Genomic DNA, 25,082 nt, shown 5'->3' with positions numbered 1-25,082 from the left:
GAAGCCTTTACAAGTTAAAGTACATAGATTTAGAGAGAGTTTACAAGCAAATTAATTAAATTTCTAATACTAAACTTCTAAACCTATTTATAGCCTTAGATAGTTGATCTTGACTGTTGGTCATAGATGAGATTTTATCCTAGCCATTGATCCGTAAATATGATCTTGATTGTTGATAGGAAATAAACTTAAATCTCAACCATTGATCAAAGATAAAATTATCTTTGATGAGAAATAGATTTTTATCGATTAATAAGGCTGAGCTTTATCTTCTTTGATTAAACCTTCGGCCAGTTCAAAAACTTTTATCTTCTTTGATTAACCTTTGGCTAACTTTATCCTTTAATTGTCTTTTCCTCGAAGCAATCCTTTAAGCTTGAAGAGATAAAGTTTTCTTTTCCTTTTTATCTTCACAGCTTCTCAAGGGCTTTGTTTGGTCTTCAAAGTCAAGTGTCAACCTTTGACTTGATCAAAAATCAACAAGATTGACTTTTATAAAAATGATGTTTAGGTGATTTCTGATCAACCGGAGTTAGGCTCACCAAAATCCGATTCCGGCCTTTCGCCCCTCGAGCATACTTCCACCCGGCTTCTCGTCCCTCGGACATCGAGCATGTCCTTCTCGCTCCACCGGCGTACTCTTCCGCAGCTTCCACATCCCTTGGATTGCACCGAACTCGTCAGCTCACTTTCCCGCACAATCCTTCTCATCCGTTACGTCTTACGCTTGACTTCCTCCGTTCCTAAGTTCCTGCACACTTAGCAAAGGGATCAGAACAACAACAGGGCCTAACTAACTTGATTGATCACATCAAAACTAACCGAGACACCAACATGCCAACCTCAACGGCTGGTTGGTCAGGCAAAATGACATTCCGGCCAGCCTAAGCAACAACCGACCAGCCTAATCGGTCGTTGGCAAGGAGATGGGAGAAGAGGGGAGGGGAAAAGAGAGAGGGGAGAAGAGCTTACCGAGTCGCCGTCACCTAGGGCGTTGCCATATCGCCATTGTCGTCGCAGTCACCGGAAATAAAGATTGGGATCGGGATCGCCGGATCGGGGAACGAGGAGAAGGGGATCGAAAAATTAGGGATCGCCAGGAGAAAGAAAAGGATCGCGCTTGGCTGGCTAAATTAGGATTCTTAGCGACGAATTTGTATTCGTCGTCAATTTGGAACGACTTTTGCGACAAAAAAAAATTTCATAACTAAATTATTTTTGTCGCTAAATTCATCGTCAATTAGTGATGAAATATTAGTTTGTTGCAAATTTTATCGTTAAAATTCGTTGCTAATCATCTATATTTTTAAAGTGAACAATCTAGTATAAATTTATTATTTTTATTTATAATGTATGATAAATAATATAAAATTTTAAAATTCATAAGATATAAATTGTATTATATATATTTAAATATATAATTTTTTTTAAATACTAAATTAGTTTTTTTATTTTATATTTTCTTGTATTTTCCTTTTTTACATTCAAATGCTATTCTAAAGTATTAATCTAATATATTATATTAAAAATACCGAATATCAATATCAAATGATAATTATCATATTCTCAACTAAAATTATGTTATTTTGATTTTAAGAAAGATATAACTTGAAATTTTATTCATAAAAATAAAAAATAAAAATGATAAATATGTTTTTTAAAAAAGAAAGAATATGTCTACACTAATAGTGACTGATATGCCTTCAGAGCTAAACGTCAAACCACACCGATGGTGAAAAATTTCTTTGATAGATGGTCTAAACTAGTTGACTCTCCTTGAATCCTTGAGTGTAGCTGATGAGGAACCCATCAAGCTCTTAAACATTGGCATGCATCAAAAACATTTGAAGTCTTGTGAAGAAAACTTTGGAGAGCTGGGGCCAAAACATAAAGTGGAGGTAGATGAATGCCAAATGTACCTGTGGCTCCAGTTAACACCGTTACATATCTTCAACCTTAAAAACTAATTACACTTTGGCATCTAATCTTGAATGTATTTCTCATTCCTAACACTGAAACATATCTTCAACCTTCAAAACTAATTACACTTTGGCAGCTAATCACAGCACGGAATCTGAAACTTGGCCATGTGAATGCATCGCTTTCAGCGAGGATTACTTCAGCATATAAACAAGCAGATGCGTCAGTAGATTGCATGCAACTGCAGCTGCACAATCTTCCTAATTCCCAGACAATGGCAAGAACTATGTAGATGCTTGTAAAATGGTGCTTCCTTTTAATTTAATCTCCTCCTATTTCTTTTAGGCATTAAAGATTGTGAAGTTTCTGAGCAGCAAGGCAGGAGCTGATAAATTAATGAGAGGCACAGGCAGAGAAGCAGAGTGGAGAAGAAAGAAAGGATTAAAATTTAAGTAAACATGTGGCCGGCAGAAACCATGTGGAAGACAGAGATCAACACTGGATTTAGCCCACAGTTGGCGTTCATTTCTAAGCTCTGGAGTATAAAGAATGGAAGGAGGTTGTTGCACTAATTAATTGATTTCCTTTTGCTGTAAGATTTGTTCTTGGAATTTGAGACTAGAAGAAAACAAACAATACTGATATTGAATGAAATTGTCCACGACAGCAAAATTGCTAGATAGATTTTGATAAAAAAAAAAAGTTCAAATGGTATGAGCATAATCCGAAATTGATAAACTAAATTGAATTAAATTTCTATATTTTAAAAAAATGAAATTGATTTATTAATTTAGTTTCAATTTAGATACTAGATAAAATTATTAGTTTTATTGAGATTTTTTATTTGAATATACAAACCATTAAGATTGAATATTAGAATGGAAGCTATTATAGTTCTTACTATTATTTACTTTTCATATTCCCTAATCAATACAAACTTTAAATTGTAAAAAAAAAAATTACTAATACATATAGATTTTTACTAAAGTGATAAATCAAACCTGGTCCATTGCTTACCAAGAGATTTTATAATTAAAGCGATAATCTAGTAATGAAAGTGTACTTGGAAAAGGAATATTAAAAAATATGGATATAATAAAAAATTAGTTTATCTAATTTAAACACTAGCAATAATATCGCTTTGCCGTTCAACGGAGGAATAAGAATAATATAGTATTCAATTCCAAACAGTTACGACAATCATTGCTCTAGATGATTGTAACGAAACTTATGCGAGAGGTAAATGAAGCAAAAAAAAAAAAATAAATCATCTAAATTGAATTTGGTTGCAGATGTGAAATGTCTTGAACTTGGGGAAAACACAATACAGCATCTTAAGCAATCAGCGTTTTCGCTGCATCATATCATGCAAACTAGAAAGATTGCATATACAACCAAGAAAAAAGACAGTGGGCCAGCTTGGATGGAAAGAACCAAACACAGCACATCAGATAGAAAGACTGGTCAAATCGTCTGAGACCAAAATCTATGATTTGATACACTAAAGTACAATGAAGATAGATGATGATAGACAAACGCTGGCTACATGAAGAAACTGTAGTTGAAGTTCAAACAGATAAGTAGATGCAATACTGATGGGACCAACTTAATCAGATGAGTAGACAGATGTTCATCTCATAAAAACAATAGTGCTACATTGGACAACTTTATTTTACTACAGAATACTGAATAATTTTTCAGACAAGCTTAACTCAGCTACAGGATCCATTAATGATACTTGATACCATCACAGAATGAAACCTCTTAACCAACATGACAGCAGGTCTGAATCACTCTCTGGATCACAATCTTCAGAAGACGCATTCTTTTCAAAACTACATTTGAAATCCTACTTTGAGAAACAATTCAAGTCTTCAGGGAAGCAAAGTAGGACTGTGCTAGATGACAACATTGCACAGATTTCACATTAATATTTTTCATCACTATACATCACAGAGCAATGAGCCAGATGTCTTGTGTGTTTCAAATTGTGGATCCAAGGGAATGAGAATTGAGATTAACAAGACAGATATCTCTACATTATCAAAGTCAAGCATGCTTTAAGTTTGAAGAAACTAACAAGTAGGCATAACGCTTCTTTGCAAAGCATACAAACACCGGAAAAATTGATGCTAATTTTGTTCTTGTTAATGACAGATCAGGCTTTCATAGTTGAAGACTATAGATAGAGGTTATGTAGGTCAACAGCAGTGACATCTCAATTTACTGCATTACCTGCAAACAGTAGGTTACATAAAAGATCACTCAGATCAGCTGACTACGTTGATCTCTCATGTATGAGATGATTTCGATTGCAGACAGACTGAGTAGTTCTAAGTATAGATTAAGTTATTCGCTGGAGAAGTTTAATTCTTCTTCATGTAAAGTGAAATGGGAAGATAAAACCAGTATTTTTTGATTTTCCAAATGCAATGGCAAGATAAGCTTTACCAATGTACATCAGTCATCACATAAACATAGAATAACTAGATAAGCTGAATTGTAATAGACATTGCAACTTGTTGGATTCTTTTGCATAGAAAATTTTAGTGTGCCTATGATGCAGCAGCACTGGGGAGATTTTTAGCGAGCGTACATCATCTTACAAAAACCAATAAACCTAAATAGGGATGCATCAAAGAATTTGTCCCTAGGAATAATCCTAGAATCCCATCCATTTTATAAATTTGGAGAAATACTCATTTGAAGAACATGAATCCTAGGTATATCGGGAATCTCTTACTACAATAATCCAAGCCTCAAACATATTTTGATAATGAAAAGTTGGATATATTGGCCTTGGCATAAGCACTATATTAGCCCCAATTTCTATGAAATACACTATGCTTGTTAAATGATAAGAATCTGAAACCATAGAGCTAGCATAGTTTCCAAATCAAAGCTAAATAAAACTTTAGTTTTGTGCCAAGGAACTATCCAAAATAGCATGCCTGTAGAAAGGAATTTGAGAATTTCCTTCAGCACTTCCATGCAGACACTGAGGCAAGTTCCCCATGCTGCCAGCAGAGGGAAAGGGAAGTTTGGCTCCTGTCCACCGAGAATCCCTGAACCAGCAATCTCTTCAGAAGACATTCTGCTTGTGTCTCCGTAATGTTGCTGAACTGGACAGGCACGAATCCAGCTGAGGTAAAAAGGCTTCTCCATGAAACTGTCTTGCTCGACAAATGTTGGTGTCGAAAAACAGCATTTTCAATCCTTGGTCGAACTAAGAATCGTTCAATCTTGTTAGTTGCATCTGGATTGGTACCCACTGCATCAATTGAATCAAGGAGTTGTATGCACGACCGAATTGCACTTAGGATATGATGCCCATAAGGCAGGTCAATGCGATCAAATCCATAATCAATGGATACCAAAATCTTTGGTGAAAGCTGCTTCACAGAATGTAGAAGATCCAGAATAGGCAGGCGCATTGAGGAACCAACAGGGAGGTTCACAGCGACTGCCTCATTGGATGGGGAACACATTCTTAACAGCATCGATAAGTCGAAAGGTTCAAGGCCAAGAACGTTGAATTCAAAAGTAAGGCCAAGACTTCGGGCAAACTGGAGTAAGTTCTGGTGAATGAGGTGCAGCTCGAGAGGGTGATGGGAGCGGGGAGAGGTAAAAGCAGTGATCTTTAGGCATGAGGCAGCCACTGCTGATGAACACCGCTGCGCTAGCTCCTGCATGAGGGCTGACCACTGCACACCGATGCCAATGTCAAAATCAATGATGTGGATGCAGCTAGAGCCCTCAAGTGCCTCCAAGAGGGCCTGGACGCAGGTTAAGCTGGTGAATTGGACAATGGGTGAGACATCCGAGAAGGTCTTGTAGGTTGCAAACTTGAGCATGGCATCCAATGGTGTCGACACAGGAGGCGGCAGTGTGTGGGGGGAATTGCTGGAGAGCAGGTGGAAAGCCTCCTTGAAGTAGAAAGCAGACCGCAGGAGAGGCTTCCCTAAAGGAGAGGGGAGCTGGTGATTGAGCCGCGCCAATATCCCACGGGCGCTGAAGGTGTACCCGGCCTCGATCAACTCAGCCACCTCGAAGAGCTGGTCGAACAATGCCTGTTGCTGCTGCTGAACTGGGGTCGCTGCTGCCACGGACGGCTCATCTCCACTTGCCAATTTGGGTTTTATTGACGGTGGTTGAAGTTGGAATCCCGAGTGGTCGAGCGGTTGTCTGAATCCCATTTGACGGGGAAGGCTTTGGCAGGGAAGCTCAGGGACACAGGAAATAGGGAAAGGATCGACCGAAGGGCGTTTGCGTGTAGGAGGGGCAAGGTGCTGCAACGGCTGACCCCGGTGGTCGGTGGTTGACTGCTGATGAAAGGGGAGGAAGAAGGAAGAAAGATGTAGGGGTTGGGCCTGATGTTGCTGCGACAAGGCAAGGTCCGGATTAGGAAAGAGATTCTTTTCGTCTAGTAAATCAAGCTCCGCCGGCAACGGAGGAAGCAGAAGGGGAAGAATATTAGCCGAAGGAGAAGGACAAGGATTAGGGTTCGCAACCCCACACCGAAAAGTGGCACCTTTGCGCTCAGATCCACTAGGAGAAGTAGCAGGCGAAGCCAAAGGCGGAAGATTGATGGTTTCCGGCGGTACAGAAGCACCTTCGAACGCGCAGAGCGGATCGAAGTTACAGCCGCCAGAGGTGTCATCAGCCTCGCCAATGATCCACCCAAGAAAGTTCTGGTCTTGTCCTATTGAGGCCGCAGGCTCGTAGAACAAGTCTTCCAAATCATCAGCACTGCCCAAGGAGCACCCCTCTCCACCTGCAAGGGAAGCGGGTACTGGCGGGAGCTCTGTCGTGCCCTCCTCTCCCTGGGCCCCTTCCGGCGCCACCACCGAGGGAGTGGCGGCGGTCGCGGAGCCGTCAGAGGAGGCAGACCTTCCGCCAACGACGAGCGAGGACGACAGCGTGGAGGCGGAGGAGCTCGGCGGGCTAGGGCTCCGCCTGCTTTCCAGCACCGAACGCGGTTCAAGCAGCACCTTTTCCTTCTCCCCTCCTTTCCTCTTAGCAGCAGTAGCTGAAGAAGCACACCAGAGGAGGCCTTCTTCTCCCTCCAAGACCTGCAAAGAAACCCCATTTTGTGGAACAACGAAAGGCGTCCTTCCCCTCATCTGATGATCTCGAACAACACCACAAGCCACCGCTTCCTCACCACCCAGCAAACAGCCCACTGCAATCTCCGCCAGCTTCACGCACCCGCCAGATCCTTCTCCGCGGGCTCCGCTGCCATGATTCCGCAAGCTGGTTGGAAGAGGGAGGAAGAGAGTGAAAGAGTTAAAAAGATTTGAGCTTTCCAACTTCTGTGGAGATCACGGCGTCGCTTTTGAGTGCGGTGACGCAGCTGCTTCCTCCTCTGCCGAGATCAATACAGTAACTTCCAATCTCTAAAGTAACAGGAAAGTTCCCTCTTCTTATCCAGGATCAACTCCCTTCCCCCAGCTTCAGCTCTTTCCTCTCTCCTCTGCGCTCATCGAAATTTCCCTCTCCAGGATCGACTCTATCCTCTCTCTCCTCTGCTCTCATCTGCCTCGACATCATGAATTTAATTAGGATGGGCAGGCACCCAATTAAAAACCGTGATAAATAGATCGTAACGCTCTCTCGATATATCGCTTCTATCCGATATCTTACTGTTTGGTTATGAAAACTCTATAGAAAAAAATTAATAAAATATATTTTTTAAATATATATATATAGGAATTCAACAATATAGTTTAATTGCATCATAAATGAATCATATATAATGATATAAAATTTTATTTATAATTATTTTGTATAAAATTTATAATTATTTAAATTCTTTAAAGTATATATATTAATATGCCAAGTTAATTTTTACTACTCATTTATGTAAAATTGTTCATAGCTTATTATATTTTAGATCTAGATAGTATCCTATTTAAAATATTATAATCTCTAAGTTTATCCATATTATAAAATGACTAAATTTTGAACAATTTACAAGAATAAAATTCAAAAGCAATGTTCTTTTATATATATACGTGTGTGTGTGTGCGCTTATGTTCTTATTTGAGAGCTGAAAAAAATGTTTGTGCTTCAAATAATTTTTTAAATTTTTTTGTTAAACTAAACCCATGTTCACCCATGTCCCTCTCAATCTCTTTTCATTTTTTCCCTCCTAACTTTAAGATTTTCTAAATAAAAAATATTATTTTGATTTATACACCTTATTTTTAAAATTTTATATTAATTTAGCTCGTGTTAGTTTTAATTCCCAATTTAAAGGGTTAAACTAATCTATCGAGTCTCATTTATAAACACCAATTAAAGCAATGATCGCACATCCATTGAACTATGAAAGAATAAGACATCTTATTGATGACAATAAGTTGGGACCAAAGAGGCATGGTCCCTATGCCAATTAAGACATGACTTGACCATGGAGTCCTTGTCTCTTGAAATTGCCCTCAATCTATTTCTAAGCCAACGTTATTGGTGTTTAGATATCACAAATCACATCATGAGGTTACTCAATGCCTACATAGGGTAAATGATTCATATTTACTGTAGCTTCTTGATTTACCTCCTCACAGATGATTCTGGAGACAACCATGTGGGACCGTTGGGATGACGGATTCCATCTTTTACTAAAGAAGGATAATTTTTATCATTCAATTGAGATAAAATAGTCATCGATCGACAAATCAAATCATCGATTCGCTGACATTGACTTTTTCTATTGCTTTTGGAGATATACAAGAGACAGTGCTGCAAACAAAAACTTTGCTTGCTAAGTTGTGATTCCCAAACAAGCCTGAAAGTGCCACTTTGCTTGCTTCCGATGAGTAATTGATGCAGTTATCAAAAGCTAGAGCTTGAAGTGAGTTCTTAGCCCTTGAACTTTACATTTCATAACAGTGAAGTTAAAGCATTAAGTTCATGTGATGTGGGGTGTTTCCTTGTTCATGTTGAAAGAAAAAGATTGAAATTATTTAAATTGGAGCTATGAGATGGTCACTTTGACAAGGTGTTTAAAAGAAAAAGAAGAGGGGGAAAAAAAACAGATTTGAATAGTTTATCCCAAGCTATGTTTCTTGTGATGAGCTATAAGCCGTGTGACCACCTTGCATTCGTATTTTTGTAGTGGAAAAGTGTTTATAAATCTAATACAAGCTCATGTGAGTTTCAATTCCCAATTGCAATGCTTTTAATAAGGGGGATTCTATAGTTGAATTAAGGGGGATATATTAGTTTAATTAGATTTTCGACCAATTGAAATGAAAGAAGTAAAATCTTAGAAGCTAACTGGTTCGACGCCTCGTTCAATCTTTAAAATGCTATCCAAACTTTAAAATGCTATCTTAAAGGGGTTGGCTAGTTTCCTTGCTTCTCCTATTCAACTTGATGGGGACAAAAAGACATTCTTTGCTCTACTTTGAGGAGTTCCTACACTTGAAGTAAAATCTATGAAAACTGATTCCTTTCGTTTGTATTTATTCTTCCTTGTGTCGAGCAAACTTAGTAAGAAAAGCAAAAAAAAAAAAAAAAAAAAAAGATTAATTAAGTTGTACTAATCATGGTGATGTATATTACTATTTGAGTCGAATATAAAATGGGTCAGAAGATGGCCTTCTCACATAAAATAAATGTTAATTATATTATTAATATTTTAATTTAGTATCAACTTAGATTATACAAAAAGTTTCACTATTTAAGGAAGGTGAATTGATCATTAATGAGTTATTCATTACTCCACAACATATTTAAAACTATTTCAAACTTCAACTGTTTAATGAAATTAAAATTTTATAATTTGAACATACCTATTTAACAAATAGAAGCTAAGGATCGAACATAATTTGTTTACTTAAATTATATTAAATTTTCATCTCAATGAAATTGTTGTAGTTTAAACGAAGACAGACATAAAAAAAATAATATGACTTTACCAGCAGCTTACAAGACTCACAGGGAAGATTGGAATAAGGCCTTTCATTAGAGAAATTTGATCTTGTAGGTCTATGAATGAAGAAGACAGAAAGGAGGAAGGACTCAATTATTTAAGGCTGACGCTAGCTATACTGCAACAATTATATAGACATGAATGAAATGGATGAGTTCTCATAATTAATGTAAGCAAGTTTCTTAAGAGGTCCTCCCACAATTGATTCCAAAAGGAAAGTTCTTGTGCCATGGAAATCAATGGAAGAATTTGTAGGATGGATTTTCAATGCTATTTAGAGTCCAATTTAATTTTTTCGTGAATTGATAAACTAAACACAATGGAATTCAAACGTAATAACAAACAACAAATAAGCATAAGCAATCAAAACATGTACTACTAATGGCACAATAATGCACACCCAATTTTAATATGGTTCACAGCCCTCATGCTCCTAAGTCTATGGGTTAAAAGTCTCACCAAATATACTATTTTTTTTCTACTTTCTAGCCTCAACCCAAGGTGAAGAAATCTTTTACAAAATAATTTTTCTAAATGAATTACAGAGTTAAAGGTAATAAGTTCAAAGATAATTTAGAAATAATAATAGTAATAAGAAAATGTTATAGAAGATTTCTAGCAACTGAATGATTTTGATCTGTTTGAGTGTCAATCTGACACAAATCTTCCTTTTGATCACTAATAGAAAGAAAGACAAGAAATTATCGTAGAGATTTTGATTTTCATGCTATTGTAGAAATATGAGTGCAAGATATCAGAGAAAAGGCTTGTTCTTATTGTTTCAGTAATGAGCACTTCAAATTCTTTTATAATTTTTATCATCAATTGACTGTTATACTTGATTTTATCAAATCTGAAAGAATTGATAAACTTAATCTTCTGAATCACAATTGAAAACTTTTTGATTTTATCCTTGTCGATTGTGTGTCATATATTAGTCAACTTATGATTGAAGAATAAGTCATTTCTTTTGGTCTATAACTAAGGTCTAAATAGGTCTCTAAGCTTCAAGAGTATCATATCAAGAAACTTCAAGCTATAAATGAACTATTCTCAGCACTTCTTTAGCTCTTACACTTGTAGTTTCAATAATGAGTTTTTCTTTTCGAGTTTTCCAACTTAAGAGAAGCCCCCTTCTTGAAATTTACAAGTAAAAGCTAAAGATACCTCCTATCTTAGCGTTCTAAGTTCATTTTCTAGAATTTTTATCTTTTCTATTGTCTTTTTCTAGTGACCTATTTAAGCAGATAATAGTAGAGTAACACATCTTAAAATTAATTGAAGTTACCTTATCATCACTCTCATGACTCTCCTTCTTTATTGAATCCTACACATCTTAAAATTAATTGAAGTTACCTTATCATCACTTTCATGACTCTCCTTCTTTATTGAATCCTTTTGAGTCAGTGTCATTTGAATTCTTAATTTTAACTTTAATGGGCATTAATGATAATAGGGGCAGATATCGGATTTTAGATTTTGGGGGAGGGGCACATACTGTTGAGGATCGGTGCGTTCGCTAGAGGGGGGTGAATAGCGTTTTTCGATATTTCTTGATCTTTCTCTGCACAGAGATTAGTGGAAGCAAAATAATAAAAGAGATAAAAGATCACAACGCTAACCCGGTTCGATTTACTTGGTCTCCACCTCCGCAAGGGTGACTAATCCAAGGATCCACACAGCTCACACACCCTTTTCACTATGAAAAGATCTCCTTCTCAAGAACTCTTGAAGGCGAAGAAACCTTTACACTTGATCTCTTCCTCTTATGAATAGAAAATAGCTTTGGGAGGAAGAGTAGAAAAGTAAAAGACAGAGCGTTGAAGATCTCACAAAAATATACTCGAAAAGAAGAAGTGCTCTCTTCAATCTCGCAGCTGCCTTTTATGCTTTTCGTGACATCAGTCGACTGCTCCCATGGCCAGTCGACTGATGGGCTTCAACGGCTACAGAATCTACATTAATTGCTGCATTAATTAGTCCAACGTTTGAATTTCAGTCGACTGCTCATAGGCCAGTCGACTGGTGCCAGTTGACTGCCTTCTTCTGGCTCGATGTAATACCCGCAATTTTCCTTAAATAATTCTTGGATAATAATGAATGATTGATCTAAAGAAATTTAATTCTAAATGTGTCTTGATGATTTAATGGGTTAATTTCATGTGGGCTTGCAAAAAGTAAAAAGAAAGAAAAAAAATTAATGGAGGAGCCGGGGATTGATCCTTGGACCTCATGAATGGCAAGCCTAGTAGAAGCATGAGTTAACCAAATGTGCTAGCAAGTAGATCTTGTTAGAGACACATGGAGAAATAAATTTAAATGAGGAGAAAAAGGAAAAGAGGTTATAAATGGCAATTTCCTATTACTTTTCTCCATTATGTTTTTCCCACAAAAACCAAGCTTTCTTTCCTATATGGTGATTGCCGAAATCTTGAAGGAGAGAAAGGAATTCGAAATTCAAATTTCGAATAATTATGGATAAGGAATAACCCTCTCCCAAATGGTAAGTTTAAATTATTTCTCCATCAATTTCTTTCCCCCTCAAATCTAGTTTTCCTTCCTTATGGGGCTTTGGCCGAAACCTTCATGGAGGGAAGGTTTGAAATTCGAAAAGGGGGAGAAAAGGAAGGCTTCACTCGGTCATGGGAGGTTTAGAGGATTAGGAAGGAGTTTAATGAGTGAATTTCATGCCATGTTGAGGAGAGGAGAGGAAATGGAAATCTCCACCTCAACATTCCTTATGGAAATCCCTTATTGCCGAAACTCCTCTCCCTCTCCCTCATTCTTGCCATCACCGAAACCTCTCCCTCTCCTCCTCTCCTTGTGACCGAAACCTCCAAGGGGATCCAAGTGGCCGGCGCCTCCAACCAAGCAAAAGGAAAACAACAAGAGAAGGGCTTTAGGGAAAGTGATTGGTAAGGGTTTAGTTTAGTTTTCTTTGGTTTTCTTTCTCTCTTTTCCATGATCTAACCTGGCCGAAATCCATGGATGGGTGATCTCATCATCCTTGTTGTCAAAACAAGAAGACAACACCAAGGGCTAGAAAGGCTTGGAGAAAGGAAGGAAGAGTACCAAGGCAATAACCAAAAAGAAGGGTTCTTCCTCGCGTTTGGTAGTGTAAGACTCCCTCACCCTGCAACATGATAGTTTATGGTTGTTTCTATTATTCTTAGTGTCCCTAAAGGTTACATGTTAGAACATAAAGAAGTTTTCGGCCATGAAGTTAAAAATAGGGTCTAAAAGCATGCTTGCGTAAGTTGGTTCTTTATACCATTTATGAGAATGTATAGGTAAACGGGTTCGTTTTAAATTAAACTAAGCACTAAAGAACTCGGCTTGGCTCACTAATATTTATAAATAAAAATCACAAATACTGATAAAATTAATTTTTTTAATTTATATAAAATTCAATTGTGATTTTATATATTTAGTTTTATATTTAAATATACAAATATATATATCTATATATACTTCAAAATTTATATTTTATATTATTTATATTATATAAAAAATATATATTATCACTTATTGACATTGATAAAAAAAAACAAGCTCAACTCACCTGATGAAGTTTAATAAATAAATCTGATAAACTAAATTATTGTTTATTAATTGATTTAATATTCTAAATTCAAGTCAAATTTTTGGGACGTTCATTTCTGTTAGGGTCAGTGTTGTTAATCACACACGCCTAGAACACTAATTAGGATGGTAAATGATACAAATATTCATAAATAAATTTGATAAAATTTATTTATATTTATTTCATGGTACAAAGTATAAACTAAATAAATTTAAAATTTCGGTTTCATTATCAATAAATTTTATATAACTTAATAAATAAGTTTTTTCATAAAAATTAATAATAAATTTATTTTTTAATATTTTAATTTAAATACATAATAATAATATATTATAATTTTAAATTATTTAAATATATTAAAAATCATAAAATAATATAAGTTTCATTGATTATATAATTTTTCAAATAAATTATAAAGACAATAATAATATTATTCGATAAAAGCTTAAACTTGACATGCAATTGTAATAAATAAGCCCAAACTCGACTACGCTCCATCGGCTCGGCTAGTCTCGCCTTGCCTCATTTGCAATTCCACGACTAAGTCATGGTTTGCCCCAATGCAGCATCTCTGAGGGGAAAGCAAAAGTTAGGGATGCAGAAGAGAGAAACCGGCAATGACAGTTGTTCGTTCGCTAGGCCGGCCAAGCGTAGTCGCCCGTTCGACGACACAGTCACTTCCGCCACTGCTAACTCCGCTACCTCGGGTATCTTATGCGATGCTTCCTCCTCGAGTCTCTCCTTGGTCCTACTCTCCAGACTTCCACATCCTTCTCTGGTTAGGCTTATTTTCACATTTCTAACTTTTGACTCGATCATCGTAAACTGTATCAAGATAATAACGAGCATTTACTAGCTGCATAGTCATCACCTTGAAAGAACTTGTAAATCTTATGTTGCATAAGTTTTATAAATCGAATAAGAATTTGATTAATTAAAAATACAAGAACAAGAATCTAGTTTCAACGAAACATGACTTAACATATTAAAATATATAAATAACAACAAGAAACTTAATTGAATAGTCATTGTCCTTGTCCCTTAGCGTCAACTGTTTAATCTCTATGGAAGAAGATAAAGCGAAACCAAGAGGGTGATCTTTCAAAGGAATTAGGGTGACGGCATCGTAAAATCTTCGTCAATGGAAACGAAAGCAAGATATCAGTTAAAACTCTAAACTCTCAGCGATCAAATCCTATATATAGAAATTCGATCTGCTATCAGTCCATAGATAATAACGGATCAGGCTAACGAGTTCTACATATACAAATTACAATTAATCCCATCTTAAGAGATTAAATTCAAAAATCTCCCACTTGGGCTACATATGATGTGTATATAATATATGATTATAATTTTAGTTTATATCAAACTCTGTAGGCATAAGAATACCTCTATAAACAATCTGGTCCATTAACTTCATTGGTATAAGACTAAAAAGGTCATAGCTATTATATATGTCTGTAACAAGCCTCAATAATAATTACAATACCAATGCCATTAATGACATAGATCAAGATGTGGATATGTAGTATGAAAATTATATGAAATGTGATCAATATATGTCAATTTTCAATTGGTCATGAATGACCCAATAGGGTCTGATCATATTTGCAAATTCTTTATGCTAAACTGCAACAACAAATTATGATCTAAACCTTATGATTCCAAAAAAACTGTATCATATTTATAAATATCAAATAATAAACTGCAATAGTAAATCGTGATACTTTATTTCAGAGTGTCAAACAAATATATAAAACCTATTAATGTTTTGAACTTTAAGTACTATAATAATCAAAATAAAATATTTATCTTTATTAATAAATATAGAGCAATAAAATATATATAGATTCTCACTAGATGAATTCTTCTTCTATAAGAAGAACTTCCATATCTGTAACATGCACATTAAATATTTTATGCACTAAGCTCTTAGTGAGTAGATCTGTCAACATAGAATCTATACTGATATGTTCTATCATCACTTGATGACTCTGAACTTTTTCTTTAACTACTAAAAATTTTATGTCGATGTGCTTAGACTTCGACAACTACGGTTGTTCTTAGCATAAAGTTCTATGACTTTATTATCATAGTTGATCTTCAATATATCATCTACATACAAAACAAGTATAACAAATTTGCTCCCACTGAACTTGAGATATATGCACTGATTAACAGGGTTTTCTCTAAATCTAAATGAGATGACCACTTGATCAAATTTTCGGTACCATTGACGGGATGCTTATTTTAAATCATAAATGGACTTCTTTAATCTACATACAAGGTGCTTTAAATTTTCATACTCAAAGTTCTCCGGTTGCACCATATATATAGCCTCCTCAATGTTTCTATTGAAAAATACAGTCTTTACGTCCATTTGATGTAGCTCTAAATCAAGATGAGCTACAAGTGTCATGATTATCATAAGAGAGTATTTCGTTAATATAGGTGAGAAAGTCTCCTTGTAATCAATGTCTTCTTTTCGAGTGAATCCCTTGGCAATAAGATGAGCCTTATATTTTTCGACATTGCCCCTTGAATTCCGCTTGGTTTTAAATATTCATTTACAACTAATGGATTTCGTACCTTCGGGCGATTCGATAAGTTCTTAAACGTCATTGTCTGTCATAGACTTCAATTCTTCTTGCATGGCGTTAATCCACCTTCCAGAATTAGGGCATCGTTTGACTTCTTGGAAAGATGCATGATCACTTTCCAACTCAATGTCAAACTCATCCTCTTAGAGATAAACATAATCACGAGACATCGTGGATCTCGGTTCTCTCGTAGATTGCCTTAAAGACACTTATTTTTGAGGTGGTTGAGATATTTGCTCATCAACATATGACAATATCAAACTTTGAGTGGAGAGATCCTCCAATTGCATTGGAGATGTCATGGGAATATTTTGATTCACTACTCCTTCTATATGTCCAATATCCATAATATGTGATATAGTAACCATTGTTGGTGCAAGATACACTAAGATCTTGCCTAAAGTTTCGATGTTTGACAATACACCTAAGTCTGGTCAGTTTGACCAAGGGTTGATCTAAACAGGACTTGATGTTTGGATGTGTAGAAGTGTGCGAGAAGACCTAGTCGGTTAGACTAGGCAGTGGAAGTCCTGATCTGGACGATTGGGAAAGGGAAGTCCTGGTGAGTGAAGCTGGGCAAGGGAAAATCCTAGTTGTAGGCTAGGCAAAGGGAAGTCCTGATTTGGAGGATCAGGCGGAAGTCTTGGCAGAGTCGAAGCACTAGGTGAAGTCTGGACTGGTCTAGGTGACTAAGTCGCAGCAGAAGTCTGGGCTGGTCTGGGTGACCGAGTCGCAGCAAAAGTCTGGACTGGTCTAGGTGACCGAGTCACAGCAGAAGTCTGGGTTGGTTAGAGAGCAACCCCACAAGAATCCTAAACCCTAGCTCTGATACCAAAATAATTGTCATGTCCCAGGAGACGATCGTCCGAAAAATTTTCAACATCTTCCTTGTAACAATCCAACTTTCCTTGATACATAGGGTATAGCAAGCCCACGCGGCCGATTACTAATACAACACAAATATACAAGTATAACTATCAGATAAAGGCCCACGCAGCCACAAACCCCACATCCAACATATGCATATACTACTACACAACTACGAAAATCGCAAAACACTACGATAGTACTCACAACAAGCAACGATAAAAAAAACTCCACAAATCTATAATAATAGAAATACCGTAAAGAAAACTATTAAGGTTCAAGTCTACACGAAGTTGAACATAAATTCAAAACCACCATCCAACATGTTCAAAACACTACGAAATAAAATGACAAGTAGTCATAACACATAAGGAAAGCCACGAACATGAGAGCAGAGACGCACATAACTCTGAAACTGACAATCCAATACAGACTGAAAAAGAACATGCAAAGTGAAACAACGAACTATACTTCTGCTGTGAGATGATGGAGCAGTTTGGCAGACCTCCGAGCTTCAACCAACATCCTATCTGCTACTTGGGGAGAAAAATAGGAAAACCCCAAGGTTTGGGCGGTGAGTATACAATACTCAGTGAATACTAAAATGAAAGTGCATAACAACATGTATACATAATGAAACAACATGATAGCATACGATACACAATGAATAAGATCAATATGATACAATAACAACATATATCAAGCAATACAACACAATCTTATGGCAATCAGTGCAACAACCACAGTCATGTGCAACAAGTGCAATGATAATAAATGCAGAAGACAACTACCAACAAATGTATGCACATATGGAATGCATGGTCACTGTCTGCACTCGCCACCCCCAGATACTCACCCAGTGCAGTGAACTGGAGCACACAATAGGAAAGCTGCACACGCACCATCAACAAACCACTACTAATCAAGTGGGGAGCGGGCAGGATTAGGAGGGCTATCTAGCCAGTCCTGGTTGCATCCAACTTAGCGCAATAATTGCTCTCACTCTTGTGCCACTATCATACAGTGTCAAGTGAGGCCAACAACAACAACAATGATCGACACACCTACTTCTATCATGTATATGTTATGATGCTCAATTCAATAGTTAGGCCTATATCTAATCAGGCATAATCAACATCAACTAGAACAACAATAAAATACGATTGTATGGAAGTATCAAGATCAATTAACAGGGTATTAAACAACATGGTAACAATGATATCAACAAGGTAAATAGCAATAGAAGCACTTACGAATAGACCTGTGTTGATCAAACACAGGAGTACCCACCTGATTTGACGAATGTCGATAAAAGAACTCCCCAAAAATACTCCTCGTATGTAATAGGATCAACAGTCATGGTCCTGCAATTATATTAACAACATCCACTAAATACCACAATATTTTTTAAATTTTACAACAAATTAAACCTTAACCAAGACTAGGGTTAACCTTAACCGGATCAAACTGAATTGGATCCGTCAACAGGTCCAACCAACTTGACCAACCGGATTAAGATCCAATTCATGTTAACAAGTTAATTTCACTCACGATTCACACTCCTTTTTACTCATTTATGACTACAATTTGTAGATTCATAATCTATAGATAACACATCAATCTTACTCTCAAAACTACTTAACAACGTTTTATGATATATCATTAATCTAGCAACTTCCAGCCTACTCTTACGCTCTATTTATGCTGATCTTCACAAGACTAACTAGAACAGAACTTTACAAGCAAAATCCAACAAAACAAACTTAACCTCAACAACTATTCGATCATCAAACCCAACATTAAGAACTTATTGAACAGATCGATTAATTCCTAATTGAATCCACAACTAAACAAATTAAACAACCATGAACAGATCCAACAAATTTTCGATCACGGTCAATCCAACAGATCTATTCATCCTACAACCTAACAGCAAACTCTACAAACCGATCAGAACCACCCCTAGCTCCACTGAAATCTATCGGAACAGAACAACACCGAACCCACAGAAAATCCACAATTTCCACAGCAAGCACGAACAACAAATTCGAACCAAGAAAGGATCTCACCTCTGATTTGAAGCCTTAGGGACCCTAGACTTCAGCCCAATTTTGGTTCTTCCACGATCAAGATCGTCTTCCACCATTGATCCGATTCAACGCAAGATGTGGATCATAGAAATCTCAGCAATCCGAAGAAATTCCCACTGAAAACCTCACAAATCCATGAATCTTGGCTTACCGGTCAGTTTTTTTCCTCCGATCCCGAGCTCCGCCTTCGCGTGTCGTGCCGATCACAGCTGCCCGAATAGATCAAATCTCCCCCTCCCCCCCTCGGAGCACAACAGACCCGTTGACAATTTACCTGGGTGTCGGCACCGGTTGTGGAGAGGTGCGATCGCGCCGTCGAGAACGAAGAAAAGGAGGAAGAGCGTGTGATCGGGTGTTAGGGCAAAGGAGTCGCGGTTTCTTCATTATAAAGAAACTACAGTAACCCTAATCCTAATCCTCTCGTAGCCGCCGTAACTCAAAACCAAACCCAAAACTTAATTCATGTTGAACTGAACCATGTTCGATTCAGATTTTTTTTTGTCGTATCTTACACAAGTTCACAATCATTCATCTAACACAACAATAACAGAAACAATAAATTAAATGGGGGTTTTTGATTCATAAACGGAACCAAACAAGAAAAAGAAATGAACAAAGCTAAGTTAGAATTAGGGTTAGAGTTAGGGTTAGGGTTAGGGACTTCCCCTATTCAATTATTAGAAATGAACCGACTTTGAACCCATTGAATCGAAACCATTCAATTGAACCCAACTTGTGTTAAACCGAATCTGAACCCAAGCTGAGCCAATTTCTGAACCAATTTTGAACCTAGTTAAGTTAAACTGATCCCGATTGAACTAGACTCGGACCAGATTTGATTTCTCTCCAAATTGGGCCTATTTGTAGGCTTTCTGAATTGATTTCTTTGGTCTGATTTCAATTATTTGTAATTGGGCTTCATTCTAATTTCCTACAAAATTAAATACAACAAATTAATACCATAAATTATCTCAAATTAATAAAAAATAGAATGAAGACATAAAATTCATTCAAGATACAGAAATAAGCTCAAAACCCAATTTATGATATACAATATGATCAAAACCATCTAAAATAACCCTAATTAATCTCGTCAAATAGCCACTTATCAAATCCCCCACACTTATTCTTACACATCTTGTGCAAGTAAACCTAACTATACATTATTTTTCACCCTAACAATATCCATCAAATTAAGAAGTTGCAACAATAATTTAAATAAGAGTGTCAAATTCTAAAGACTCAAGCAATTCAGAACTCAATTTCACATGAATCAACAAAATAGTAATTTCAATCCACCCTGAATAAATTGAGAATGATGACTATTAAACCTCACAAGATAGATAGTGTGGTAGCTTATCCTCATAATCATGCAAATAGTGGAGCTCTCTCAAGCTACTCATAGTTCATGCACTATCATATGCTTGCTCCTCTTCTAATTTCCATCACTATTGTTCACAACCAAAATGGATAGGGACAAACCATTGGAGTGGTTGTAGTGTAATTGGTATTAGTCTATCTTGACTATTAAATTACACTAGTACACTTTGTGTGTATCTCGTTTTCGAAAAATTTTTGTCCGGTAAGAATTCAACAGAGCGGAATTTCAAGGTTTCCATCAGCTATCATATGCACAAAGTTGCATAATCCATGAAGGTTTATTAGCATTGCAAAAGAAACATGAATAAAAGATAAGACAATGTGTGTAAGGGAAAGTATGAAGATAATAAAATCAAGAAGACAAGTGGGAGAAATGGGAACAATGATATACTTCATAAATGAGTACAATGAAATTATGCCCAATAGATATCAAGTTAAACTAGTATGGGGTGATTTAATAGCAAGAAAACAACTCCAATCTCTTCACTCTCTCATATTATACCATAAAACTCAATAGGAGAAATAAGAATTGCTAAAATCTTACTACCAACCATCTTTAATGAATATCATCAATTCAAAGTTTTATTTATTTTATTTTATTTTTTATTTTTATTTTTTTATAATTTTTTTTGTGAATCTATTTCACAAACAGATTTTTTTTCAATCTATTTTTTCTTTTTAAATAGATTTTCTCTTTTTCCAACGAATTTTTTTTTAAAATTTTTTTGAATCTATTTTTTTTCAGATTTTTTACCCTATCCAAAAATATAATAAAATAAAAAATGAAACTTATCTAATAAATAAAATAGAAAATTAAATCCTAGTGGTGAAATATCTAATCACACCTCCACACTTAAACTTTTGTTCGTCCCGGGTAAAATTCTCATCACAACATTCAAGGTTTTCAAATTCAATAGAAAAGAAATAAAAGAGATGGTAGGGAAAAGATAACACATGGTAGAATAATTATTAGAATCTTATGCTAACAAAAGAGAATGAATGTATAGAGAAATAATGGAATGACCTTCATAAAAATCATGCAACCTCATGGTAATATAGTCTCAACAGAATCAGAGCAAATTCTAGAGTAACAATCACCACAAGTGCCACATAACAAATAGAGCAATAAGGCTCAATCCTCTCTAGGTAGATATAAATCATCATCTCAACTTATCAACATGGAATCCATCACTAAGTTGTAATCACATGCAATCCAAGAACTCTTTCATAACTATGAACCTCCAAAATTGACAAACTTAGTTAACTAAATTATCACAATTCTAAGATGATATGAGTCATGCAGGGGGAAATTATTATGAAAGAATGATAAATAATTATATACATGCTAAACTAAATAAAAATAAAACAAGAATATAACAAGTAATGTAATATATACAAAAACAAGGTTAGATAGAATAACTCCCCTTCAAGTTGGGTAGACAGTCTGTTGCAGAAGTGAGACCCTTGATCACTAATCGCTCTGGGTACTCTAACTCTCTCCAAACTATGTCCAGTTGCTCGATACTGATGAAAGTGATTCTTGGGGCATTGCTTCCAATGTGCAAGTCCCTACACTTTCATATACCTCTCTAAGATAGAAAAACCACAAATAAGCCTTAATGTCACTGAAATCAACAACATCCTCAAAGTAATTAGAATCAAATGAATTAAACAATTAAAAAAATTCATAATTAAATAAATGAATATGAATAAATTAAGGATGTAATGATCAACAACACCAATGTGTAGGGATCTACATGCGCCTAAAAACAATTTTAGCCGCATAAAACGCAACGAAAAAAGGATCCCTCCAGAAGATCCATGCGAAAACCATATTCATTTTATCGATTCTATCTACTGGAATCGAGGTTACCTTCGACGCAAGCCCTTCGCAATCCCGACAGCAACTCTTGCCTTCAACAGTTGTCGGATCTCAGGGCGATCAGTGTGTTCGTGCCTCCACGGTATCCACACGAACACCGAATTGGAGAAAAACCAAACTGTGGTGCTAGCCACAAATCAGGTTCGACCAAGGAGGTAGAAGAGAAGAGGAAGAGTAAGAAGAAGATCTCTATCTCATCAAAAGCCTCTCACGCCCCTTTTATATCCAACCATTGAATATAAAGGGTTTGACTCTTCGTATTCCATGGAATTAATACCTCATTAATCTCATGTATGATGATCATGCAACCATCTTAATGGATTCGAATTGACTTGAGTCCAACTCGAGTCTCACTCAATCTGAATTGACACTAAGGGTTGACACTAACACAATGTACAGTCATAAAACAAACAAACATCATGTGAATTTCCCCAGCAACGACGTCAAAATTTTGATGGGGTGTTTTGGATTGTTAAATTATTTTAATTTATTTTCTTTATTTTGTCACTCACATCCTTCAAAATTAAAATTTATAATTAACCAAACTCCTAATTATCGCTAAAGTAACATAGTAGAGGTTCGGCTCGTCTCTCATGGACTCAATGACGTAAATTTATCCTAGACACATGGTGCGGGATTTTTATTTATTACTGACCTTATTCATTCCTAACTATCTTACAATCCATAAAAGAATATTAATAATACACAATTTACAACTCAAAACCTATTATACATGCCTAACCACAATGTTATTCAAACAACAATCCAATTTTCAATATTAACTATACTTCACATAATTACACTAACATACAACAAATTCCACAAATTTACAAACTACTCTCCTAATCTTATACAACTAAACATGAATCATCTAAATATTAATAGACACAACAGATACATCCTCAATTTATTAAATCAAGCAAGAACATGGCACACACTACATTCATCCAAATTTACATACACCTTAACATGGCTAGTTCAATTCAAGAACAAATCTATACATATACATTCCATAATTCTATTCCATACAATCTCACAAGTTTAACATACAATACTAATTTCACATCATGCACATACAACATACAACATATAACAACATAATTCCACATCATACAACATTCCACAGTTCAAGCATACAACTTACTTCATTTATAAACATTGCTCAACAACACAATCCATAGGCCTATCACTACAAAAATACAGTCTTTTTGCGATGAATTTTACAACAAAAATAAAAAATATTTTTGTCACAAAATAATTTTGCGATGAAATTTGTGACCAACTTTTTTTCGTTGCTAATTACTCGTCGCAAACTTCTACGATGAAAAACTACAAATTCATTGCAAAATGGCAACGAAAATATATTTCGTCGCCAAATTCGTCACCAAATTTGGCGACGAATTTATATTTTTGTCGCCAAATTCAAGTTTTCATCGCCAAATTTGGCGACGTAACAATATTTTCATTGCCAAGTGGAGCGGGTAAACCAAAATTTCTAAGCCAAATTTAGCGACGAAATCATGAATTCGTCGCTAATTTGGCGATGAAAACAGAGTTTTCGTCGCTAAATTTGGTGACGAAACAGAGTTTTCATCACCAAATTTAGTGACAAAACAATGTCTTCGTCGCCAAGTGGAGCTGGGTATACCAAAATTTCTAAGCCAAACACTACAAGAAAAAAGGTAATAGACAACGCTTTTAATGCGTTGTCAATCTAGCTGAAAAGCGTTGTAAAAGTCACTGTTGTAAAAAATACCGCTCAAAGACAACGCTTAAAACTCTTTTTAAGCGTTGTCTTTATTAACATCGACAACACTTTTTGCAATGTTTAAAAAGTGTTATAATTTTATTCCAAACTGCTTGAATTTGCAACGTTTAAAAAGCGTTGTCTTATTTTTTATCTCACAATTAAAAAGCGTTATTTTTTGAAATGAAATTAAATATTTTTAGTAATAAATAAAATACCATTGTATTTTTCATATACAAAACCATTATCTATTATATTTACCATAAAAATATAGTTAAAACTAAAAGTACAACGATTGTGTCATGTATACATTCAAGTTGTAGCAATAATTCATAAACTTTACATCCAAGTTAAGTCTACAAAAGTAAAAAATCCTTCGTGTCCCAAAAAACACAGCCCCACGTTTGGTTTCTCTTTTTATCTGCATGATCAATACATTAAACTCAATTAACAAATTTGACAAAGACAATAAGCTAAATAACAGCAGGTGCATCACCAAGATAATAAGCAAGCTCATATATATAATAAAAAAACTCATGATTATCTAACGTATTAGCTAACATTTCGAAAAATGAAAATTCTATCTATTCCTATACAAGAGGAGTTTACAGTATCTGTAGAATAATAAGAGCAGGTTACTCCAATCCACAAATAATCGCGTGGCATACAAGGATCACCACTCCAACCAAGTGGTGGACTAACAATATTTTCTCTAATTCTTTCCATCGCAATGACTGCAACAGATACAAATTACAGAAAAGATGAAAATAACAATAAACTAAGAACATATAATAGAAGGATAGGAAGACATACCATCTCTTCTAAGTGTCAGATTTCCAATCAAAAAAGATCAAAAACCTCTTCAGTGCTTATTAATGGTGGATCAAATCCTTGTTGATTCAAGGTGATCTATTGTGCTTGTTTAATCAGAGAGATTTTCGTTTGAAAAAACAACAAGGCCAGATGATGGGACTGTTAGATTAGAATAGAAGTTGTAGTCATTTATAAAGACATTCAATGTCCTGGTGCTCTCTAGTGATGTATCAGCAAAGTAAAGAGCAATATAATAGATAG

At 35.7% G+C, this 25,082-nt stretch overlaps 1 protein-coding gene across 1 annotated transcript; it reads right to left on the bottom strand.

Annotated features, from left to right (window-relative positions):
* Positions 1 to 4,570: 4,570 nt before the first annotated feature.
* Positions 4,571 to 7,414, bottom strand: LOC141832810 (scarecrow-like protein 22). Its single transcript, XM_074720187.1, has one exon. It carries the CDS (start codon positions 7,041 to 7,043, stop codon positions 4,899 to 4,901), a length of 2,145 nt encoding a protein of 714 aa, XP_074576288.1. The 5' UTR covers positions 7,044 to 7,414; the 3' UTR covers positions 4,571 to 4,898.
* Between the last annotated feature and the right edge of the window lie 17,668 nt (positions 7,415 to 25,082).

Source organism: Curcuma longa, chromosome 8 (assembly GCF_044706935.1).
Source record: "Curcuma longa cultivar G26 ecotype Majalengka, Jawa Barat chromosome 8, ITB_CL_G26_1.1, whole genome shotgun sequence".
NCBI classification, from domain to species: Eukaryota; Viridiplantae; Streptophyta; class Magnoliopsida; order Zingiberales; family Zingiberaceae; genus Curcuma; species Curcuma longa.
This window is presented reverse-complemented; position numbering and strand designations above follow the sequence as displayed.

Bases quoted from the DNA above. Each gene is read 5' to 3' on its own strand.
- LOC141832810 (XM_074720187.1), bottom strand. From the start codon at position 7,043: ATGAGGGGAAGGACGCCTTTCGTTGTTCCACAAAATGGGGTTTCTTTG.